This window comes from Ostrea edulis, chromosome 2 (assembly GCF_947568905.1).
Source record: "Ostrea edulis chromosome 2, xbOstEdul1.1, whole genome shotgun sequence".
In the NCBI taxonomy this organism is placed as follows: Eukaryota; Metazoa; Mollusca; class Bivalvia; order Ostreida; family Ostreidae; genus Ostrea; species Ostrea edulis.
In genome coordinates this window covers 22,363,162-22,382,573 of record NC_079165.1, presented here as the reverse complement: position 1 = coordinate 22,382,573, position 19,412 = coordinate 22,363,162, and the positions used below count along the sequence as shown (strand labels likewise).

The 19,412-nt window shown below is 35.7% G+C and overlaps 1 protein-coding gene across 1 annotated transcript in view; it reads right to left on the bottom strand.

The window, feature by feature from the left end:
* Positions 1–246: 246 nt before the first annotated feature.
* LOC125679594 (DNA repair protein RAD50-like) overlaps positions 247–19,412 on the bottom strand; it is a 74,204-nt gene continuing 55,038 nt past the window's right edge. Inside the window, exons 28-39 of the mRNA XM_048918903.2 lie at positions 19,252–19,281; positions 17,049–17,129; positions 15,227–15,285; positions 13,844–13,991; positions 13,435–13,608; positions 12,407–12,532; positions 11,064–11,116; positions 9,384–9,469; positions 8,893–9,032; positions 6,534–6,667; positions 1,968–2,096; positions 247–477 (exon numbers count right to left, since the gene is read on the bottom strand). Coding sequence (XP_048774860.2) covers positions 426–477; positions 1,968–2,096; positions 6,534–6,667; positions 8,893–9,032; positions 9,384–9,469; positions 11,064–11,116; positions 12,407–12,532; positions 13,435–13,608; positions 13,844–13,991; positions 15,227–15,285; positions 17,049–17,129; positions 19,252–19,281 — 1,212 coding nt within the window. The 3' untranslated portion in view covers positions 247–425. The remainder of the gene's footprint in view (positions 478–1,967; positions 2,097–6,533; positions 6,668–8,892; positions 9,033–9,383; positions 9,470–11,063; positions 11,117–12,406; positions 12,533–13,434; positions 13,609–13,843; positions 13,992–15,226; positions 15,286–17,048; positions 17,130–19,251; positions 19,282–19,412) is intronic.

The following is a 19,412-nucleotide window of genomic DNA, read 5'->3' as shown; positions in this document are numbered from 1 at the left end:
TGTATATAGCAAGACCATTAAATTTTCACTTGTCTCAGCTGTGTTCAATAAACCATGACAATTGTGTCACCGATGAGCGATATAGGCCCATTCGGTTTTCATAAAGGTGAATGATATAGGCCAATTACAACTTCTTCTTTTCTGTTAAATTCTAGATTTTGGACTAGTGGGCCTTGGGACTAGAGGACTTCCAGACGCAATGGTTGACCTTTGGATTAGTGGATGTTCATCATAAATAACACCACCACAGATTGAATCTATTTTATCAACAAAAATCAATTAACAGTAACAACCAAATCACAAGCAGTTCATTAGTCAGCATTGGTTGGCATCCATCTATAAGAAACAGGTCACAACCAGTCCATTGGTCAGAAATGGTTGACATCCATCTGTAAGATCACAAGCAGTCCATCGGTCACCGTCCATCATCTGCTGTGTAGCTCTTCCACTTTAGCTTTGACCAGCTTGGAGCAGGCACTACAATACAAAATACTTTCACGTTATTTAGCTGACTCTCATTTTGATTGAAAATACTGTCACACTCTGAATGATAAAAACCTATAGTGTGATAGAACCTAGCAACGGTCAACATTAGTGTGATAGAAAATAGCAACGGTCAACATTAGTGTGATAGAACGTAGCAACGGTCAACATTAGTGTGATAGAACATAGCAACGGTCAACATTAGAATGATAGAACGTAGCAACGGTCAACATTAGCGTGATAGAACGTAGCAACGGTCAACATTAGCATGATAGAACATAGCAATGGTCAACATTAGCATGATAGAACGTAGCAACGGTCAACATTAGCGTGATAGAACGTAGCAACGGTCAACATTAGTGTGATAGAACGTAACAAGGGCGAACTTTAGTGTAATAGAATGTAGCAACGGTGAACATTATTGTGATAGAACGTAGCAACGGTGAACATTAGTGTGATAGAACATAGCAACGGTGAACATTAGTGTGATAGAACGTAGCAACGGTCAACATTAGTGTGATAGAACATAGCAACGGTCAACATTAGTGTGATATCATATCATCATCATGGTCTGATACGCCTACAAATTCAAACAAAAACAGATTACTAACTTTGAATCAAAATTTTAAAATTTTAAGACATGATCATGTTCCCCCCCCCCCCCCCCCCCACACACACACACACCATGAAGAAATAAAGTGATTCTACTATACTTATGATCACATACACTGTAACAGATTGAAAATGTTCTATACAAGACCCCAGGATAAGGAAGGAATTACTCAAGACTCAAGATAAAGATGGAAGTACTCAAGACCCGAGATACAGATGGAAGTACTCAGGACCCGAGATAAAGATGGAAGTACTCAGTACCCGAGATAAGGATGGAAGTACTAAGGACCCGAGATAAGGATGGAAGTACTAAGGACCCGAGATAAGGATGGAAGTACTCAGTACCCGAGATAAGGATGGAAGTACTCAGTACCCGAGATAAGGATGGAAGTACTCAGTACCTGAAATAAAGATGGAAGTACTCAAGACACGAGATAAAGATGGAAGTACTCGAGACCCGAGATAAAGATGGAAGTACTCGAGACCTGAGATAAAGATGGAAGTACTCAGTACCCGAGATAAGGATGGAAATACTAAGGACCCGAGATAAAGATGGAAGTACTAAGGACCCGAGATAAGGATGGAAGTACTAAGGACCCGAGATAAGGATGGAAGTACTAAGGACCTGAGATAAGGATGGAAGTACTCAGGACCTGAGATAAGGATGGAAGTACTCAGTACCTGAAATAAGGATGGAATTACTCAGGACTCGAGATAAAAATGGAAGTACTCAGGACTCGAGATAAATTAGAAGTACTCAGGATTCGAGATAAATTGGAAGTACTCGAGACCCGAGATAAGGATGGAAGTACTCGGTACCCGAGATAAGGATGGAAGTACTCAGTATCTGAGATATGGATGGAATTACTTACTTGGCATCTTTGCGAACTTTCCAGAATTCATCCACATAATCAGATCTTCCCAGTAACTCCACAAAATCTTCATCGTGTGTGATGACGACCATCTGGAAGTTTCTCTGGTTAGATCGAGACTTGATAATCCTACAGGAAGATGAGGAATATTTAAAGAACTTGTTCTAATAGTATGAGATAAAAAGACTGGCTATTTAAGAAACTCTTGATAATGTGATAGTGATTTTTTTTTTATAATTCTTTATTTTCTTCTATTCTGTAATATCAACACAAATGGCATATACATCATTCTTCAAGTTACAGAAAAAAAAAGTTTTATGAGAGAGAGAGAGAGAGAGAGAGAATAAATATATCAAAAGGCTGTTTCAATTGAATAAAATCAATATATGCACCCAGGGGTGCATGAGCTGAGTTGCATGGGATACATTGTAAAGTCAGGAATGATGTGGCATATTTATAATTGTGAAGAACTAATTTCAGTTTTAAACTTTTCGAGTTACTGTCCAGAAACCATATTTGTCTAAAGTTTTCAATCTATTTTCGGTCACTGTGACCTTGACCGTTGACCTTTTTTCTCCAAAATCAATAGGGACCTTGCTTTGCTGGTATCCAACAATATATCCAAGTTTCATTTGATTCAAATTAAAAAAATTCGAGTTATCCTCCTGAAACCCATTTTTTAAAAATATTTTAAATCTATTTTCGGTCACTGTGACCTTGACATTTGACCTATTTTCTCCAAAATCAATAGGGGTCTTCCTTACCTGGTACATAATAATATCTCTAAGAATCATTTGATTCGGATTTAAACTTTCTAAGTTATCATCCGGAAACCAAATATTTCTGAAATTTTCATTCTATATTCGGTCACTGTGACCTTGACCTTTGACCATTTTTCTCCAAAATTAATAGGGGTCTTCCTTACCTGGTACCAAACAATATAGCAGAGTTTCATTTGATTCAGATTTAAACTTTCTGAGTTATCATCCGGAAACCAAATTTTTCTGAAATTTTCATTGTATTTTCGGTCACTGTGACTTTGACCTTTGACCATTTTTCTCCAAAATTAATAGGGGTCTTCCTTACCTGGTACCCCACAATATATCAAAGTTTCATTTGATTAGATTGTAAACTTTTCAAGTTATCATCCGGAAACCAATTGTTGACGCCCAACCGCCCACCCACCAGCCCGCCTGCATCACCAAACCAATAGCCGAGTTCAACTTCGTTGCAACTCGGCTAAAAAGGTTCCATCCATTCCAGGTTGTGTCAAATTTTGTTTTTTCACCATTTTTATAGAAGATGTATTTCAAGGTTTCATAGTTCTTTTTCAAATGAGATATCGCTACTACTATATTTAATGTCTTTTCTGTACACCTCATTGTATATATGTAGTACTTTAACCACCTCAGTTCAGTTAAGGCTTGCCAGGAACAATTACAGTGCTGTATATAAATGTAGCTCAGTGCACTTCGCACCATATGACGTCACAGTAAAAACATACGTCACGACGCACAAGTTCTTACAGTTGTATCGCGGGGAAAGTGTCATAATAGTATGTCATTATTTACTACCGTTATCAAGTGATAAGCAGTATTCATGAAAATTTTTCTTGTCAAATGCTTATCATATAATCATATATTATTTCTTTTTCATATCAAATCACTCTGCATTTATCATATCTAGTTTGCACGAAGGTGATGTTCATTTTATATTGTTACCTTGAAATCGCCCCAACATATTCTCCTGATCGGATTAGCATTGCGTTTAATTTACATAATTATTGCGACCAGCTGCAGTAAATGTAAAAATGCAACAATGTACAGTGTATGGTGGTGCTTGATGTTTATATATTTTTATTCTTATTACATTGATATATCAGAAAAGTGTTGAGAGCAACTTCTGACACAAACAGAAACCCCTTTCCGCATCTGATAATATCTTGCATACTCATGAAAATTAAGAAATATGCTGCATTAGAGGCATTTTAAACTTCCTTCCTTCTATCGGAGAACTTGCTCCCAAAACTTTTCAGGTAATGTAAAGTAGGCTCTGTTTTTCAATATTAAAAGCGTCAGCCTGCATGTAACCGATATCGTTGCACTTTTGCAATTATCACAATAATTTTTGTTGGTTCTAAATATATAATGTCACGTGATAGTCTCGTGATGTTCAACACATGCCTTGATGAAAATGTATGGAAGGCTACTGGGTATCGGTTTAAACGTCCTTTCGTTCTCGGATATTTTCCATTAAATATTTTCCATATAAAACACTAAAGGCCATTTTATGCACCTATTTTACTTTATTTTTGTATGGGACGCCTTAATTCAATTGAGACAGAAAAAGTGTGTTTTGAATATATTTGTTTGAATCAAGAAATCCCAGCAAAAAATTTCTTTTTGTAATAGATTTTCTTCCAATTTACAAAATGTACAGCTTTTTGTATCCTGAGTGAATTTTTAAGCATAAATATTTAAGTAATTCTCTATCATGGTGAGGACAAGATCATCAATATTTAAGTAACTCTCTAAGAGGATGAGGTAAGAAAAATGCAGGGTTGCAAATAACGATTTGCCCATGCGAGTAAATTTGCTGGTGGGCGACTAAAAATCGAGATTCGGTTCGCCCACATGGCAAGCGATATATTTTCCCACGACATATAATCGTTGTTGATACAAGTATTAGTTTCTACTTTCGTTTCTTATTCGAACAAACACTTATCCGACTATGATTTAATCTAATCGCTTTTGATGCAACGCTTGAAGTATCAGTAAGCACCATGTGGCATTATATCAACAGGGTGACATGCTTGAGGAGTAGGAAAGTTCAGTCTGATCAGGCTGTCACTGGCCCTGAGAGTGAGACTACTAATACAGATCTTGTTAGAAAGCTACATATTGTAGATAACTGCTAATACAGATTCTGTTAGAAAGCTACATATTGTAGATAACTGCTAATACAGATTGTTAGAAAGCTACATGTAGTAGATAACTGCTAATACAGATTGTTAGAAAGCTACATATTGTAGATAACTGCTATAAATACAGATTGTTAGAAAGCTACATATTGTAGATAACTGCTAATACAGATTGTTAGAAAGCTACATGTAGTAGATAACTGCTAATACAGATCCTGTTAGAAAGCTACATGTAGTAGATAACTGCTAATACAGATTCTGTTAGAAAGCTACATATAGTAGATAACTGCTAATACAGATTCTGTTAGAAAGCTACATGTAGTAGATAACTGCTAATACAGATTGTTAGAAAGCTACATATTGTAGATAACTGCCAATACAGATTGTTAGAAAGCTACATATTGTAGATAACTGCTATAAATACAGATTCTGTTAGAAAGCTACATTTAGTAGATAACTGCTAATACAGATTGTTAGAAAGCTACATGTAGTAGATAACTGCTAATACAGATTGTTAGAAAGCTACATATTGTAGATAACTGCTAATACAGATTCTGTTAGAAAGCTACATGTACATGTAGTAGATAACTGCCAATACAGATTCTGTTAGAAAGCTACATGTAGTAGATAACTGCTAATACAGATTGTTAGAAAGCTACATTTAGTAGATAGAAAGAGTGAGATTCTCATACAGATTTCATTGGAGAGGTAGTATATGTACAGAGTGAGACTCAGAGTGAAGAGGAAGAAGATTTTGACGATTTAAGCGAATATGAAGAACGTGTATATGAAAACTTCTTGAAGAAAAGAATTGGAATATCATTGATAAAATTGTAAAGAAAAGATACAAGTGTGTTTTGTTTTATTAATTTTTAAAAATTCAGGGCTCCTTGATTTTAATGTGGGCTACTAAATATTTGAAATTTAGTAGCCAACATGGCTACCAAAGTGCCAAAACTTATCTGCAACCCTGAAACTGTTAATGTCTAAGTAGTAAGTCTCTATGATGGTGAGGAGACAGTGAATATCTAAGTAACTCTCTATGATGGTGAGGACAAAACCTGTGGATATCTAGTAACTCTCTATGATGGTGAGGAGACTGAATATTTAAGTAACTCTCTATGATGTTGAGGACAAGACAGTGAATATTTAAGTAACTCTCTATGATGGTGAGAAGACTGTGAATATCTAAGTAACTCTCTATGATGGTGAGGAGACTGAATATTTAAGTAACTCTCTATGATGGTGAGGAGACTGAATATTTAAGTAACTCTCTATGATGGTGAGGACAAGACTGTGAATATTTAAGTAACTCTCTATGAGGTTGAGGACAAGACTGTGAATATTTAAGTAACTCTCTATGAGGTTGAGGACAAGACTGAATATCTAAGTAACTCTCTATGATAGTGAGAAGACTGTGAATATTTAATTAACTCTCTATGAGGTTGAGAAGACTGTGAATATTTTAAGTAACTCTCTATGATGGTGAGGAGAAGACTGTGAATATCTAAGTAACTCTCTATGATGGTGAGGACAAGACAGTGAATATTTAAGTAACTCTCTATGATGGTGAGGACAAGACAGTGAATATCTAAGTAACTCTCTATGATGGTGAGGACAGGGTAGTGAATATTTAAGCAACTCACTCCACAAGGGCCAGAGCCAGACTCTCAATGTTCTCTCTATCCAAGTTTGTTGTAGGTTCATCCAGAGCCAGAATTCCACAGTTCAAACAGAAAGTCTCTGCCAGGGCCATTCTGATGATCAGAGAAGCAAGCACCTGTCAAATAAATAAGAAATAGAAGTTCCAAGGTAACTGTAGCCCAGTGATAGGGCATTTGGTTTGCAAGAAGGAATTTTCTGAGTTTGATTTTTTAATCCTCGTGCTGGTCAAATCTAAAACGTTAACATCTAGGTAGTGACTGTTTCTCACAAAGTGTCCAGCATCTGAATATGACCTTAAAATCGAGGTTGGTTGGTTGTACATGTATATTGTTTAATGTCCCGCTCGACAATTTTCTACTCACATGGAGATGTCACCATTAGCGGTGAAAGGCTGCAAAATTTAGGCCTACCCTCGGGGCTTAAGGTCTTTGAGCAGGGAGGGATCTTTATCATGTCACACCTGCTGCGACACGGGGCCTCGGTTTTAGGGTCTCTCTAAAGGACCGCCCCATTTAGTTGCCTCTTATGACAAGCAAGGAGTACTGGGGTCCTATTCTAACCCGGATCCCAATGGAGGTTCACTGACTTGGTAGGTGTTGGCATGATAAAGAACCCTCACTGCCACAGACTTGAGCAACAAGCACAGCCCAAACTTTGTGGCACTTCATCTACAGCTGGTGTCAATTTATACAGAGAAAAAATTCTATTGGAGTCAGTGACACTACTAATGTTTCTCGATAATATATATTTTTTTCGTGACATTTCACATACAGTTCACTTACATTTTATCTCATTTCTACAAATCTTTTATTATATTACCAAGTCTGTTTATATGGACATTACAAAGTTATTGTAGCAAAGAAAGGTAAAAAAAATCTTTGGATCAATCTGGGATCAGACCTGGGACCCTTGCTTTACTAGTTATATGACATAACCACTAACCCAGGATGATATACAAAGTATGGTTTTATTACTACAATACAAAACTCAAACCCATTCCGGAAATCAGACAATAATTCTTCACATCGAGGAAATGAAAAAATAATTTTAGAGAAAATGTCAGAAACGTCATCTATGTCCTAAATATAATAACAATCGGAAAACTAATGAATTAACTGAACAAGAGTTCTGCAAGGCAGAGCATATCTCCTCACAATGAGTTTATACAAAAGTCATGCTTTTTCTATGAAGTTCTATGGTGACCTTTACCTTTTGACCCCAATATCAATAGGGTTCAAGTCGATTAAGCAAATATGCCAACAAACTTTTTCGATGAAGTCCCATAGTGACCTTGACCTTTGGACCCCAAAATCAATAAGGTTCTTCCTCTCTTGATATCAAAGCTACAGTGTACATGTAAAGCATCACATCAATCCAGCAGTATTATACTCACAGGCCTATACTACATCCGAACTGCGAGGGGATGATAAAAACTTACTAATTTATACCTATGTTATCAAACTCTACACAACATGAGGATTTTTATTCTGTGATTTAAAAATTTTCAAAGTATTTTTTTCTTAATTATTTCCCTTAAAGGGTTTATGATCCCCTCCTTTCTTCCACAACCCTTAGCAGATTTACTCCCGATTCATAAGAAGTTAGACTACTTTATTTTACTGGCTTCATTGGAGGATACATGTAGATGAACCATTACTAAAATGGTAACCAGCTATATCTGTAGGATTTGTTTTGAAGTTTTACAAAGTAGTAGAGCAATATTTGGAGCCCCCCCCCCCCCCCCCCCCCCCCCCCAATGTGTGCAGTTTGTATTTTATGAAATTGAACAAATTGTCAAAAATAGAATACATTTTGTCACACACTGGCAATACTTAGCCATTGGGGTGTTGAGGATAAATTGTACAAGTTTTGTATTGTTTTGTATTTAGGTGTTGGGGATCAATTGTACAAGTTTAATATTCAGGTGTGGAGAATTGATTGTACAAGTTTAATATTCAGGTGTGGAGGATTGATTGTACAAGTTTTGTATTCAGGTGTGGAGGATTGATTGTACAAGTTTTGTATTCAGGTGTTGAGGATTAATTGTACAAGTTTTGTATTCAGGTGTGGAGGATTAATTGTACAAGTTTTGTATTCAGGTGTGGAGGATTAATTGTACAAGTTTAATATTCAGGTGTGGAGAATTGATTGTACAAGTTTAATATTCAGGTGTTGAGGATTAATTGTACAAGTTTTGTATTCAGGGGCCAGTTGCACAAAGGTTAGTTAAGTTTAACTGACAGTTAACATCTAGTTAATGCTATATAAACGAACTTGGTTTGTGGATCTGGAAATATGGAAAAGTTTTACAAAGTCACAGAAAATAGACAAACAAATGACCTTTTGACCTGCACTGCAGCGCCCCCTCATGTCTAGAGCTGTATCTCCTTTGATCATTACCACTCTGTAATTGTATGTTCTTCGAGTCTTCATCAGGCCCGCCTCATCTTCATCAGATCGAATCTCTATTGTTTCAATATCTGTCAACCAAAACACAAAATACAGAAAAGAGCTAGCACTGCTCCCATTCAATTTTTGCAAGTTTGACCTTGACGATGATGAATGACCTTGACCTTCATAAGTCACATGACTTTGACACTTTCCTTTCAGTTGAATCTTTATCTTTTAAAAGTAATTAAATAATCAAGACAATGGTTAAAATTACAGATAAAGAGACACATATGAAAAATAATATGACCTCTGAGGGCGCATTAACAAGCTGTCCGACATTCAACCATACAGCCCCATCATATACATGATAATCTTCTTTTTATATGCATTACTAAGTAAATGTATATAAATATACATGCTGCTATAAATTGCCACTTTACCATTTCCTTTGTACGTATTCCTCCAAAGTTCTCGAATAATCTTATTAATTTCATCCATCTTCATATTGTGGTAGCTCATGATGGCTCTATAAAAAGCATCAAAACACGAAGTCTAAATATACCAATTATATCATACACAAACATATGTTACATCCTATTTATCAGTAGGCTTGTGGGATCTGGGTTAGAATAGGTCCTCAGTACCCCTTCCTTGTTGTAAGAGTAAATGGGGTGATCCTTTGGATGAGACCAGAAAAACCGAGGCCCCGTGTCACAGCAGGTGTGGCACGATAAAGATCCCTCCCTGCTCAATGGCCTAAATTTTGCAGCCCTTCAATGGCAGTGACGTCTTCATACGAGTGAAATTTTTTCGATTTGGATGTTAAACAATATACAACCAACAAACTTATTTATTACTATATGCATGTACAGATGTAATAAGGACACTGAAAGGTCAAAGGGCAAAGCAAGTTAGTGTAAATTGTTGAAGGCTTTGAAACAAATATCACTGTTTATAGAAAGAAATGGTGAATTAATTTCCAAGGCTTTAGGAATTCACTTAATTTTTTTAATACCAACGTCAGTCAAAATCAAATCTAGACTTAGTGTTTATCGGGTGTTGCTATCTGACTTGAAGTTAATCAGGTTTCTCAAAAATTGACCACCTCTTGTAATGAACAAAGGAACAAAAAATAAAGTTTAGGGACAACTTACAATATATTCTCGTATAAAACATCATTAAATTCTGAGTGAATAAAAGACTCTGATTAGGACAATTAAAATTAATTGATAGATTATCATCCCCACCCACCCTGGGTTTTTTTTTTTTGGTGCAAAATTTACGGTTTCAAACAAACTTGCTTCCAAGTGACATGAGTGAATGATTAAAGTCACAGAATGTTGGTTTTATATCTTCTACCAAGGATTCTTTGAATGTTAACTTGATTAACACTTTGTGTGATGCCTTTTGTAATCACTTTTTTTCTCTCAGGAAATAAAAAGTTAAAAAATAAAATCCTCCCACCCGCCCCATATTTTTGTGTGATCCCAGATGATAACCTACTTGTTAAGTTGAATTGGCCTTACCGCCCCACACTCCTACTCTTATATGAGTGCCCAAGTCATTGAATATGAAATAATCAAAACACATTTCATCTCAAGATATTTGTCCTCACGTTAGGAACTTTTATCTTAAATTCAATCAATGATTTACTAGGAATGCCTTAAAGCATCAGACTGAGCACAATGTGTAAAAACATCACCTTTCTTTTTCAGTGTCAGAGAATCAACAGCTTTAGATTAACAATATACATGGACAAATAATTTTAGAAAAATAACACACTGTAGATTCCTTAATTTTACGGGAATACTTAATATCGCGAAATGCCTCGTGGTCATCGAATTGCATGGTCATGAATTTGCGAGTGGTCTATTGATCAAGAGTTTTAACACGCATTTCAGCAAACTAACAACGAAAGCGAATAATTTTATTTTGTATGTGGTACTTCTTACGAAATTACGTGATAATAAATTCCTTGCGTATATTGAGGAATTCACAGTATACTGGCAAATTTTCATAATCATGCAAAAATTAATAAAGATATAGGCAAAGAAATAGTCGCATGCTTTCTGAAACACCTCGTTTTTTAAAAATTTTCACGAAAAGCTGCAAAGTCTTACTTGTCTAGAGCCTTGTAATACTTCTCCAAGTCACTGCTCGCTAATTCTGTTGTCTGAAACAGTTCAGTAGTTAGTGAGCAACATTGTCAACCACCTGTCAGCAATTAAAAGCTGTCATATCAGTGCATTATACCAGTAAATTCGTCAAACATGTTGATGTCCAATTGCCATGAATATTACGAATTCAAGACGTACATGTACAGTGATAATCTTGAATTTTTATGAATCTTCCATATGATAATGATGGAAGATATTTATACTAAAAGCTTTGTCTGGGATAGAGGGTCCGAATTAATAGGATGTCCTTCTTACATTTTACCATTGTCTGAATTAACAGGATGCTGTCCTTATATCTTACCATTGTCTGAATTAACAGTTAGTCTTACCATTGTCTGAATTAACAGTTGTCTTACCATTGTCTGAATTAACAGTTAGTCTTACCATTGTCTGAATTAACAGTTGTCTTACCATTGTCTGAATTAACAGTTGTCTTACCATTGCCTGAATTAACAGTTGTCTTACCATTGTCTGAATTAACAGTTGTCTTACCATTGCCTGAATTAACAGTTGTCTTACCACTGTCTGAATTAACAGTTGTCTTACCATTGTCTGAATTAACAGTTAGTCTTACCATTGCCTGAATTAACAGTTAGTCTTACCATTGTCTGAATTAACAGTTAGTCTTACCATTGTCTGAATTAACAGTTAGTCTTACCATTGTCTTAATTAACAGGATGCTATCTTTTTATTGTCTTAATTAACAGGGTAATCTCTTAGCTAATATAGTGACATTTACGGATTAATTGTAAGAATCTTCAAAACTTAGTGACATTCAGGGAATGGACTTTGATATTAAGCATGTGTACGTCTTGTGTGTGGATCATCTAATATATGATAAAGTTCTGTTTGTCCGTCTGTCCGTCCGTGCCTGTCTGTCCACTGTTGTCCGTCTGTGCCTGTCTGTCCACTGTTGTCCGTCTGTCCGTCCGTGCCTGTCTGTCCCCTGTTGTCCGTCTGTCTGTCTGTCCACTGTTGTCCGTCTGTCCGTCCGTGCCTGTCTGTCCACCCTCCCATCCTCATCTGTCCACTGTTGTCCGTCTGTCCGTCCGTGCCTGTCTGTCCACTGTTGTCCGTCTGTCTGTCTGTCCACTGTTGTCCGTCTGTCCGTCCGTGCCTGTCTGTCCACCCTCCCATCATCATCTGTCCACTGTTGTCCGTCTGTCCACTGTTGTCCGTCTGTCTGTCTGTCCACTGTTGTCCGTCTGCCTTCCTGCATGTGATACTTGTATTCAGAATTTTATCAAACTTAGTACCAACACTACAAGAGGACATCTCATTCTCACCTTGAGAATGATCATCTTGTCTCTGTATTTGGTGCCAGCATTCTTGTACATCTCCGACTTGAGTTCACCCACAATGCTGGACAGTTCACCATGCAAGGCTAGTTTCCTGTTCTCTGACATTTGTTTCTACAGAATATTTTAACATCACTTTAATCATTTCCGATCTTATGCATAATAAAAGCTTGTACATACTCACAATATCCCAGGTTTTCATTACTATATGATGATATCTTATAACACTGTTAACATTGAACATTTGAAAAAATCTTCCAGCTCATAGGTATACAAATATTTTAGCGGAATATGTATTGGCTGACATATAAAAATTGGTAAGCGGTGTGGTGTTAATAACTTATTTGTAAATTTTTTAATGTCATCAGAAATAATTGACATAGAACTGTTGTTTATTTACCTCCAAAGCTGAAGAGTGCTCTTTTGACATAAATAAACAACTGCTATACAGAGTTGTCTTTCTTGCAAAAATATGTATTGTGATTGCAAACAGATTTAGGTGCAAATTTAGCTATTAAAACTTTAGTGACATGATACCCAACAGCTAAAATAAGTCAAAATTATCACCCTGCCATAACCCTCCCAAAAAACAACAAAAACCAACAACCCGCTATATGGTATTACACTGTTACCGTGGCTAATCACCGGGTTGAAATGAAGCTATCACTCTTTATGCCAGGGTCTGTCTCAATCAAACAAATGCTTAAATAGGTATGATTTATCATCAAAACATATTAAGATTAATGGATTCAGTGTGCTAATGTAATGGATTCAGTGCTACTGTTGCTAATGTTAATGGATTCAGTGTGCTAATGTTAATGGATTCAGTGCTAATGTTAATGGATTCAGTGTGCTAACTTTCACAGAAACAAGCTTGTTACCACATAACCAGAAATTCTCCACACACTTCCAAATAAGCTCCTTCATCAAATCATTATTACTTCTACAGAACCATAGTATTTTCTCCAAACATTTGAGCACACTCCTACAAATATTCTTTTTATGAATGCCCTCACCTCTTTCAGCAGGTCCCCCCTTTCTGTCTGCAGGCGCCTTGTCTCTCGCTCCAAATGATTCGCATCAATCCCACCCAGCTCCTTCTTTAAGTCCTTTATTTTCTCTTCCACTTCATCTATATCTTGTAAATAGCGGCGAAGTCGGAGATTGTCTGTCAATTCTCTCTCCCTCTCCTGCAGACAAGTAATCAAATCATATAAAACTTTCGCCTTTACAAAACCTTGTCTGAATTTCTCAAAGAACAAAGATTAAGTCAAAACTTGGACTGGAATTTTGACTGCTCAAATAAAAGAAAACTCAAACTGAAGTTTGAACCCCCCCCCCTCCCCCAAGTCCATTTATCGGTAAATACTATCAAAGATAATTAAACTCTTTTGTTAAATCAGAAGAAACCCAGCGGAGACTTGCCGTATTTTTTGCTAACTCGTCCCGTAACTTGTTCAGGTTCTCTGTGTAGTCTCTGTTCTCTTCCTCCTTCTCACTGGCCTTCTCCTCGATCTGAGTCAGACGTTGTTTGCTTTGGACCAGCTTCTCGGCTTTCCCTGACTGAGTGTAGCTAAAAAGACAATAATGCTGAATTAGTAGCCTAGGAACACACACCTGTTTACCAACACTAACATGACGTCATATTTACACACAACATAACATTACCACAGTGTGACGTCATATTTACACACTACAAAACATTAACACAGTGTGACATCATATTTACACACTACATAACATTACCACAGTGTGACATCATATTTACACAACATAACATTACCACAGTGTGACATCATATTTACACACTACATAACATTACCACAGTGTGACATCATATTTACATACTACATAACATTACCACAGTGTGACATCATATTTACACACTACATAACATTACCACAGTGTGACATCATATTTACATACTACATAACATTACCACAATGTGACATCATATTTACACACTACATTACCACAGTGTGACATCATATTTACACACTACATAATATTACCACAGTGTGACATCATATTTACATACTACATAACATTACCACAGTGTGACATCATATTTACACACTACATAACATTACCACAGTGTGACATCATATTTACACACTACATTACATTACCACAGTGTGACATCATATTTACACACTACATAACATTACCACAGTGTGACATCATATTTACACACAACATAACATCAACACAGTGTGATGTCATATTTACACACTACATAACATTACCACAGTGTGACATCATATTTACACACTACATTACATTACCACAGTGTGACATCATATTTACACACTACATAACATTACCACAGTGTGACATCATATTTACACACTACATTACATTACCACAGTGTGACATCATATTTACACACTACATAACATTACCACAGTGTGACATCATATTTACACACAACATAACATCAACACAGTGTGATGTCATATTTACACACAACATAACATCAACACAGTGTGATGTCATATTTACACACTACATTACATTACCACAGTGTGACATCATATTTATACACTACATAACATTACCACAGTGTGACATCATATTTACACACTACATTACCACAGTGTGACATCATATTTACACACTACATTACATTACCACAGTGTGACATCATATTTACACACAACATAACATTACCACAGTGTGACATCATATTTACACACAACATAACATCAACACAGTGTGATGTCACAGTACATTTCTTTTGCTGAGGCAATTAACAACAGAATTTATTGGTACATCTTCAACAATCTGACAAAATTAAATGATAGATACCTTTTGATGTCCTGGCTGATCATCTTTACTTTGGCTCTGTCATTCTTTACTTTGTCTACCTACAGTAGTACATGTTACATATCAAATCACTGAGACTGCATTTAATAGAACATTCTACATATCAAATCACTGAGACTGCATTTAATAGAACATTCTACATATCAAATCACTGAGACTGCATTTAATACCTACACAGACTGAAGACTTTCTTAGCAATACACACACCTAAACTTAATTGTAAAGAATGAAACTTCATGCGAGATGTCAGAATGAAAAATCGAATTGAACTGATGTTTGAATTGTTGCTGTTCTAGTTATGAATGTTAAAGTTTTAGTTATAACACTAGTTAGTGAAATGTTAAAGTTTTAGTTATAACACCAGTGAGTGAAATGTTAAAGTTATAGTTATAACACCAGTGAGTGAAATGTTAAAGTTTTAGTTATAACACCAGTGAGTGAAATGTTAAAGTTTTAGTTATAACACCAGTTAGTGAAATGTTAAAGTTTTAGTTATAACACCAGTGAGTGAAATGTTAAAGTTGTAGTTATAACACCAGTGAGTGAAATGTTAAAAGTTTTAGTTATAACACCAGTGAGTGAAATGTTAAAGTTTTAGTTATAACACTAGTTAGTGAAATGTTAAAGTTTTAGTTATAACACTAGTTAGTGAAATGTTAACATTTTAGTTATAACATTAGTTAGTGAAATGTTAAAGTTTTAGTTATAACACTAGTTAGTGAAATTTTAAAGTTTTAGTTATAACACTAGTTAGTGAAATGTTGAAGTTGTAGTTATAACACTAGTTAGTGAAATGTTGAAGTTTTAGTTATAACAACAGTCAGCGAAATGTTAACGTTTTAGTTATAACATTAGTTAGTGAAATGTTAAAGTTTTAGTTATAACACTAATTAGTGAAATGTTAAAGTTGTAGTTATAACACTAGTTAGTGAAATGTTAAAGTTTTAGTTATAACACTAGTTAGTGAAATGTTAAAGTTTTAGTTATAACATTAGTTAGTGAAATGTTAAAGTTTTAGTTATAACACCAGTGAGTGAAATGTTAAAGTTTTAGTTATAACACCAGTGAGTGAAATGTTAAAGTTGTAGTTATAACACCAGTTAGTGAAATGTTGAAGGTGTAGTTATAACACTAGTTAGTGAAATGTTAACGTTTTAGTTATAACATTAGTTAGTGAAATGTTAAAGTTTTAGTTATAACACTAGTTAGTGAAATGTTGAAGTTGTAGTTATAACACTAGTTAGTGAAATGTTAAAGTTTTAGTTATAACACTAGTTAGTGAAATGTTAAAGTTTTAGTTATAACACTAGTTAGTGAAATGTTAAAGTTTTAGTTAAAACACTAGTTAGTGAAATGTTGAAGGTGTAGTTATAACACCAGTTAGTGAAATGTTAAAGTTTTAGTTATAACACTAGTTAGTGAAATGTTGAAGGTGTAGTTATAACACCAGTGAGTGAAATGTTAAAGTTTTAGTTATAACACCAGTGAGTGAAATGTTAAAGTTTTAGTTATAACACCAGTGAGTGAAATGTTAAAGTTTTAGTTACAACACCAGTGAGTGAAATGTTAAAGTTTTAGTTATAACACCAGTGAGTGAAATGTTAAAGTTTTAGTTATAACACCAGTTTGTGAAATGTTAAAGTTCTAGTTATACCACTAGTTAGTGAAATGTTAAAGTTTTAGTTATAACACCAGTTTGTGAAATGTTAAAGTTCTAGTTATACCACTAGTTAGTGAAATGTTGAAGTTGTAGTTATAACACCAGTTAGTGAAATGTTGAGGTTTTAATTATAACACTTCGTACCTCACTCTTCATTTGTTCCATGTGCTCCTCCTTCTTCCGAAGAATCTCATCCTTCTCTCGTTTCAGTTTTTCCAGCTGGGTCTGACAAAACAGGCAAGTCATCATTGTCAAAATTCAGGTATATACATGTATGTAAATTCAGGAAAATACATGTATGTAAATTCAGGAAAATACATGTATGTAAACTGAGAAAAATACATGTATGTACATGTAATTCCAAAATAAACAAGAGGCCAATGGGCTAAATTACTCACCTGAGCAGCAGTTCCTAGCAATTAACAAGCTTGAGCAAAACTATCACTATACAAGCAGCTTGGTTCAGAAAAACTTTTCAAAGATAACAGCTAAACAAACTTAATTATAAAACTTGACTACAAATTCATTAATCATCATATGCCTTTGTAGATGGGTATGACCTTTCATATTAACAAACTTCAACTGTAAGAATGCTTTGTGCCAAGTTTGTTTCCCTATACATTCGCATATAAAACTTTGACCCCCTTTTGTGGCCCCACCATAACCCCAGGGGTCCTGCCTTTTACAAACTTGACTCTCCACTTTGTCAGGAAGCTTTCATGGTAATTTCAGCTTTTCTGGCCCTGTGGTTCTTGAGAAGATTTTTAAATAACCCTACCCTATTTTTGCATTTTTGTGATTATCTCCCCTTTGAACGGGGCATGGTCCTTCATTTCAACAAACTTGAATCTCCTTCACCCAACGATGTTTTGTGCCAATTTTGGTTGAAATTAGTCTAGTAATTCTGGAGAAGAAGATGAAAATGTGATAAGTTCACCCTGATGACTACAGACAATGGACAAATTTTGATCAGAAAAGCTCACTTGAGCTTTTGGCTCAGGTGAACTAAAAACTGGTTGCGGTAGCTCAGTAGTAGTTTTTGCTTCATAATCGAGATGTTGTGAGTTTGAGCTGTACTTGTATCTTATCGGCGTCAAACCTAAGAAGTAAACATAGATAGTGATTGCTCCTTCACCAAATGCTCCGCATTTAGAAGTGAGAATCACTGGTCTTTCAGATATGACCTTAAAAACATAGGTTCTGTGTTATGGCTGGCATTGGCAAGTTAAAATAACCCTCATTGCTATGGCCCCGAGACTAAGCATAGGTGTACTTCACATCCAGCTGGTGGTGTCTCAATATGAATGAAAAATTCTTGACGGGGGCATAAAATAACAAGAGGCCCATGGGCCAAATTGCTCACCTGAGTCACCTTGGCCCATATCTGAAGACTTTCCATATATGTTTGCATGTAAAACCTAATAGTCCCTATTATGGCCCAAACTACCCTTTGCAAACTTGAATCTACACTATGTCAGAAAGCTTTCATGTAAATGTCAACTTCTTTGGCCCAATGGTTCTTGAGAAGAAGATTTTTAAAGCTTTTTCCTATATTTGTATGTAAAAATTTGACCCCCCCCCCCACTTGTGGCCCCATCCTACCCCCCCCCGGGGGCCATGATTTGAACAAACTTGAATCTGCACTATTTCAGAAAGTTTTCATGTAAAAATCAGCTTTTCTGGCTCAGTGGTTCTTGAGAAGAAGATTTTAAAAAGATTTTTCCTATATTTGTATGTAAAACTTTGATCCCCTATTGTGGCCCCATCCAACCCCCGGGGCCCATGATTTGAACAAACTTGAATCTGCATTATGGCAGGAAGCTTTCATGTAAATCTCAGCTTTTCTGGCTTAGTGGTTCTTGAGAAGAAGATTTTAAAAAGATTTTCCCTATATATTTGTGTGTAAAACTTTGATCCCCCCCCTTGGGGCCCCATCTTATCCCCGGGGGCCATGATTTGAACAAACTTGAATCTGCACTATGTCAGAAAGTTTTCATGTAAAAATCAGCTTTTCTGGCTCAGTGGTTCTTGAGAAGTAGATTTTTAAATGACCCCATCCTATTTTTGCATTTTTGTGATTATCTCCCCTTTGAAAGGGACATGGCCCTTCATTTGAACAAACTTGAAAGCCCTTCACCCAAGGATGCTTTTGGCCATGTTTGGTTGAAATTGGCCCAGTGGTTCATGAGAAGAAGATGAAAATGTGAAAAGTTTACAGACAGACGGACGCCGGACAAAATGTGATCAGAAAATCTCACTTGAGCCTTCGGCTCAGGTGAGTTAAAAACAAAGAATCAACCAATCAAAATCATAAAATGATAAATCAGAGCTTGCTGATGGAATTTACCTGAAATGGTCGTATCTGATCCTTGGACTCCTGAAACCAAAAAATTAGAAATGTAGATTCTGGCTTAGAATTCAATTATGATTGTCAATGAATGGATTGATTCCTACAAGACATTTCTATAACAACACAAAACAGAACGAGATTGATATATAGTAGCCATA